This window comes from Acomys minous, assembly GCF_964271855.1.
Source record: "Acomys minous genome assembly, chromosome: 5".
In the NCBI taxonomy this organism is placed as follows: Eukaryota; Metazoa; Chordata; class Mammalia; order Rodentia; family Muridae; genus Acomys; species Acomys minous.
In genome coordinates, this window is record NC_140494.1 from 81,416,092 (window position 1) to 81,421,415 (window position 5,324).

Consider the following 5,324-nt stretch of genomic DNA (forward strand, 5'->3'; position numbering starts at 1 on the left):
TTCTCAATGTCCATAATTACACTTCTCCACATGTATCCATTGACCTGTGTATTCTCTGTGTATCTCTAGAGAGCTCTGAGGATTACACTGCAGAGGAATTCCATCACTACTTGATTAAAGATATGATAAAATCAATACACAACATTTATTAAAATTCTTTATTTATATAAGTAAATATCTACTTCTGGCAACATTCTATAACTTATTGAAAACCATATATCAACACAATTTTATGGATCCCTATCCTATATGTTTTAACCAAATTTCAAAAAGCAGATGAGAAAATATTAATGCTAGAACTATCTTTTCATATTGCTACATGAATATATTTGATCCAACATCTTCAAAAATTTAAATAAAAATTTACAAAATTGTAAAAGTTGTAAAATGTACATACACCAAAATAACGGTTTTCATTGGAGAACACAGAGACAAGAATTCACTAAAATCAGAATAATGTCATGCTTTAAGTATGAAAATGTAAGAAGATATTTTGAGAAATTTCACCTTAAATAAATGACAAATATTTGAAGATATATCTTTACATCCTTATTTAAAAATTCTATGTTCAAGATATATATCAAAATATTCTACTAGTCTATTAACATTAGAAATTTTCCAATCTATGCTTAAGCAAAAATTAATAAAATGAATATTTCAGTAAAATGGTCTCAAAGGTACTGATAAATATATTATGAAGCAAATATACATGAATATGGCTTAAAATATTCAGCTGTTAAAGAAATAGAAATTATTTTAATTTTATTTAAAATTGCACTCAGTAAAGTAACGGCAGGAATGGTACTGTTATATTAATGCCCAATCAGATAATGTTAGAGAAATAGTATATGTTCGTACCTATCTGTGAGTGTTTCTACTTATTCTTAGTTTCAGACTTGGTGTTCATTGGGTCAAACTCCACGGCCTGAGAAACCCTCCCTAGAATGAGCTGATACAGTTTATATACTTATGGGTAAGCTTTGTAAGGATGATTGATAGTTTGGTCAAATCAAATGTAAATAGCTTTTATGTGCTGCTTCTGAAGGCTTCTTCCTGTGCCTAGGACTCCGATTCAGGCAGTAGGATGGCAAACTCCCTTCTCCTCTTACTCCTTCTTTGTCCTTAGTGAGAAAGGAAGGATGTAAGAGAGAAAAGTAAGGGAGTATAAAAACCAAGAGTGGACAGTTCTTTCTCTATCAGGGTTGTCCTGGGTTTGGATTTGAGATTGGAATGTGGATAAAACAGAGTCTAAATTAGATGGTTCCCCGAGAGAGAAATCAACCATCTTCACCTGAACTGCGAGAGTTTGAGGAGCTAGTATAGTTTTCCTGTTTCCCATCTTCTGTGCTAATCTGAATGGATGCATGGGAGCCACCATCATGTCCCGTAGTAGTCTCTGAGAAATCTGCCTCAGAATCCCTAAGCCCTTGTGTCTTTTCAGGCCTTGCTGTCAGGCCCCTTTCTGAGAAGGATTGAACATCTGTTCAAGCACGCTTGGGGCTTCTGCCTCCAGACATGGCCATGTTCTTTCGCTTCCCACAGGAAGCCTTTGCCTCTGTGTAGGCTGCATATTCCTCTGGTGACAGTTTCTGGAGCCAGCGGTTCAGCTTCACCCAGTGTTGTTTCTGAAGCGCCTCTGCCTGTTGCTTATAAAGTTCTCTCTGGTCCCGTGGGACTCTGTACCAACGCCTGCTAATCTCAACCCAGCGTTTCCTGAAAGACAGATGCTGCAGCTCTGGGCTCGACCAGGAATCATGGTGAAATTTCTGGTAGGCGTTCATAGGAGGTTTCTTGGGTTCTCCCTGAAATATTTTGTTTGAGGAAAATGCTTTGGGGCAATGCCGTTTCTGGAGGAGTCATTCCCGTTTTCATAACGCTTTCTGATTTTTTAGACTCTTTGATCTCATGACTCTTCGGCAGCACAGCCTTCTTAGGAGGCCCTCCACCAGCATGTTGTTTCTTGAACTGAGTCAGTTTTTCCTGGAAGTCTTGTTTGTCCTTCTGGAAGTCTTGAACATATCTCTGCTTGACCTCCACAGGCAGCTGATTGTATTCTGTTGCTATGACTTTAGTCAACTGCCCATCGGTGTACTTGGGGTACTTCTTAGAGTACTCAGCTCGCTTATCTTTGTGAAAGTGCATATAGGCAGTCAGGGGTCTTTTGGGGAAGTCAGGGTGTGGCTTGACTTTCTCAGTTTTGCCAGGTTCTTCAATCACTTCCTTGGCCTCCAACACTAATTCTGTGAGTGTGCGGAACTTCCTCAAAGGTTGAGAAATCTGCGTCCACTTCAGTTTGCACATTTCTCCTGAATACTGTTCAAAAGCTACTTTGTCCCAGTCTAGGTCTGCCTGGGTTTTTTGGAAGGCCTGGAAGTCACCTGGTGGGATGTTACTCTTGATGGATTCCAGTAAGTTCAGAAGGTCTCCTTTGGACCATTGGCCTTGGGTATCAGATGATGCCATTCTGGGCTGAGATCTGTGCCCAGAAACAATAGCTCAGTTGTACAAACACTTCCACAGCAGCTTGAACAGCTTGGAAACACAGCTTAGTAGGCTCTTGGAAACACAGCTTAGTAGACATGTACCTCCACTCCTGGGTGAAAAATACATTTCCTTTATGGAGTAATTTGAAGTATGAAGATACATTGTCAACCCAGGCCACTCTTGTTGACAGTCCACATGAAATGGAAGAAGCTTTTGCTTTTTCCTGCTTGTCCTCCCTCATGATTTCCATTTATTGTATGTTACTGCTGGGATCAATACAAAATCTGACCTCAGCAGGATTCTAAAAGAGACTGGAGACAATTATCTATCCAGAAAGCCTCCAGGTCTGTATTTGTACTGTAAAGTCATCCAATGTATGGGCTTAACACTTACATGATTGTTGGGCTTCTAGTTGTGAGAGAGCCATTGCTGGGCTACTTAGACCATATCCTGTAATCCAGTCTAATAAGTGGCTTCTTTGTTTTCTAGTATCTTATAAGTTTATTCCTTTAGTATCTCTGACTGTTATGTGGTTCCAAATGTTACATTGAAACCCCTTCTTCTAAAATGTTCAAGCACCAATTTAAAACAATAATGTATTTAATTTCTTTGAAGGCAAATTATATATTTTGAGTTTAGGATATTTTTTTTCAAATAAATTTTATCTTGTAGCTCTAGCTGTGGTAGAGCTCACTATAAAAAGCAAAAGGCTGAATAATAAAATATGACTGAAAAAAATAGATGAGAAATTTAAAACCCAGATTGGTATATGATAAAGATTCAGTTTTCATACAAATATCAGTAATAATAAATGTGTTAAGGGATCAGAGGCTTTCACTGCCATGCACTCAGTTGCCTGCACTAGGACCACCTCCTCCTTGCAAGATCCCTTACCAAGACACAGAGAAAGAGGATGCAGGAAGTCCTGATGAGACTTGATAGGCTGGGGTTAATTGATAAGGGAGAAGGGCTCTCCCTCTCTGAGCACTAGGGAAAGAAAATAGGTGAGAGGAGGGAGGGCTGTGGGAAAAGAAAGAAATCAGGCAAGGAGACTTGATTGGTTCTTAGAGCAAGTATTTTTTAATAAATCAATATAAAATTAAATACAAGTCAGATAAAGATACTTCAAGTAGAACTTACAAAGGCCACAATATGTGCTTTGAAAATTTTTAAAATGTGGATTTCTGAAAACCCATCACTGTTCACTTTCTCATGGGCTCCATCAGCCTGGCAAGCCTATCTTCCTCCAAGGCCTCAGCCAGTCTCGTTCTGGCTCTCTTCACCTTCCTGGCCTGTTTCTGGATGTCTGCAGTAGTCACTCCTCTTCTTTCATAAGATGGTGAGAGCTGAAGAGACATTGGCCTTGTTACTCCTGGACAGTAGAAAGATAGTGACTGCTGAGGAGCCTCTTGTTCCTCTTCCAAACATGGTTGCGTGGCAAGGTTTAACTCTGAAGAAATGTGCAGATCCTTAACACCACTGGCTTCATCCTGCATTCAAGTGTACTTTGGTTGACAGGGGTATTAGGATCCAGTGGATATAAAATGTTCACTTTCCTGTCTGCAGACTGAGGGTCATTCAACCTCTCCAAAGCAGACAGCTGCTGGGGTTTCTCCAGGTTCTCTTGGCCTTTCCTTCTCATGGTGATATTCCCAGGGTAAGAAGTTATTCTAGACATAGCCTTTTGGAAGATGCAACTGGTCAACCTCATAGGACCACTGGTAGTTTCCCCAAGTCGGCTTCTGGTTTTGGTTTTGGCCCTGAACTTTCTCTTGGCTTCCAAAGCCTCTCTCTTCTCCTGTATTTTCTCGGGTATCATGCTTCTTCTCAGTGTTCCCTTTGAAAACAAAGAGAAATGTAAACAGCACAAGATCTCATATACTACTAGTTATACACAATTCTCAGAGTTTTTGTTTGGTCTTTCCTCCATTTTCTCAAGAGAAACAGCTCTCAGATCAAGGTATAGATTAAACTTCTCTGTGAAAGTTTCTAAAACTCAAATATTAGGAAACAAAAAAGAGGAGGACGAGGCAACATATTTTGAATCTTTACCAAGGTACCAAGGCTTGTGTTATGAAGGTTCTAGTTATGAGGCTTCTAATCCATCTAGGTCATGTGACTAGGGAGGATTACAAGCTGGGCCTGTCTGTGTCTACTAAGCCAGTTGCAAACAGATTTCCTCTGTCTTCCTCTCAGGCTGTATCTCTCAGCTCTTCTTTCTCATGGTCACTGATGTTCCAAATCTACCCTCAGTGGCACACAGGCATCACTAGTTTAGAACCCTCCACTCAAGTTTGGGCAAGAACACTAGCTGTCCAGAGAAGGACAAAGACTTGCAAAAATACATATCATAGATTAGAGTTGTCATTATGGACTGATGAATTATGTCCTACATTTCTTCCAAATAGTATAAGAAAATAGCAGCTTTCACAAGACACCAAGTTATATTTTTTGAGATAATTTCATTTTATAGTACAAATGTGCATGAACATAGGGAGCTTTAAGTAGACAGAGAAAACAAGGATGACCATTCCACAATTAATGTGAATTATGTACTCACGATCAAAGGCTGGCTTGGAACTGAGTTTCCTGAAGGCCCCTCCATGGTTGTAGAGTTTGTTCTTAAAGGCTCCACTGCAGAGACACAGACAGGCCTTGGGTAGCTGCAAATGACTGTCTTTCCAATCTAATTCTCCTTCTATATAGAAAAAGAGAGAGGTATCTTAATTGCCAGGTAATCCCTCTCACAAATAAAGCAAAGCCTGGTCAGACTGTCAAGGAAACTGGGTATGGTTTTATAGGACTTTAATCTCAGCAGCCCATAGGCAGTGGCAACCAGA

At 39.7% G+C, this 5,324-nt stretch overlaps 1 protein-coding gene across 1 annotated transcript; it reads right to left on the minus strand.

Moving 5' to 3' along the window:
* Positions 1 to 1,484: 1,484 nt before the first annotated feature.
* On the minus strand, positions 1,485 to 2,463 carry LOC311598385 (upstream-binding factor 1-like protein 1; the record flags this gene model as incomplete). Its single annotated transcript, XM_084783439.1, has 2 exons — positions 1,485 to 1,802; positions 1,876 to 2,463. The coding sequence occupies 2 exons, from the start codon at positions 2,461 to 2,463 to the stop codon at positions 1,485 to 1,487; spliced, it is 906 nt and encodes a 301-aa protein (XP_084639565.1).
* Between the last annotated feature and the right edge of the window lie 2,861 nt (positions 2,464 to 5,324).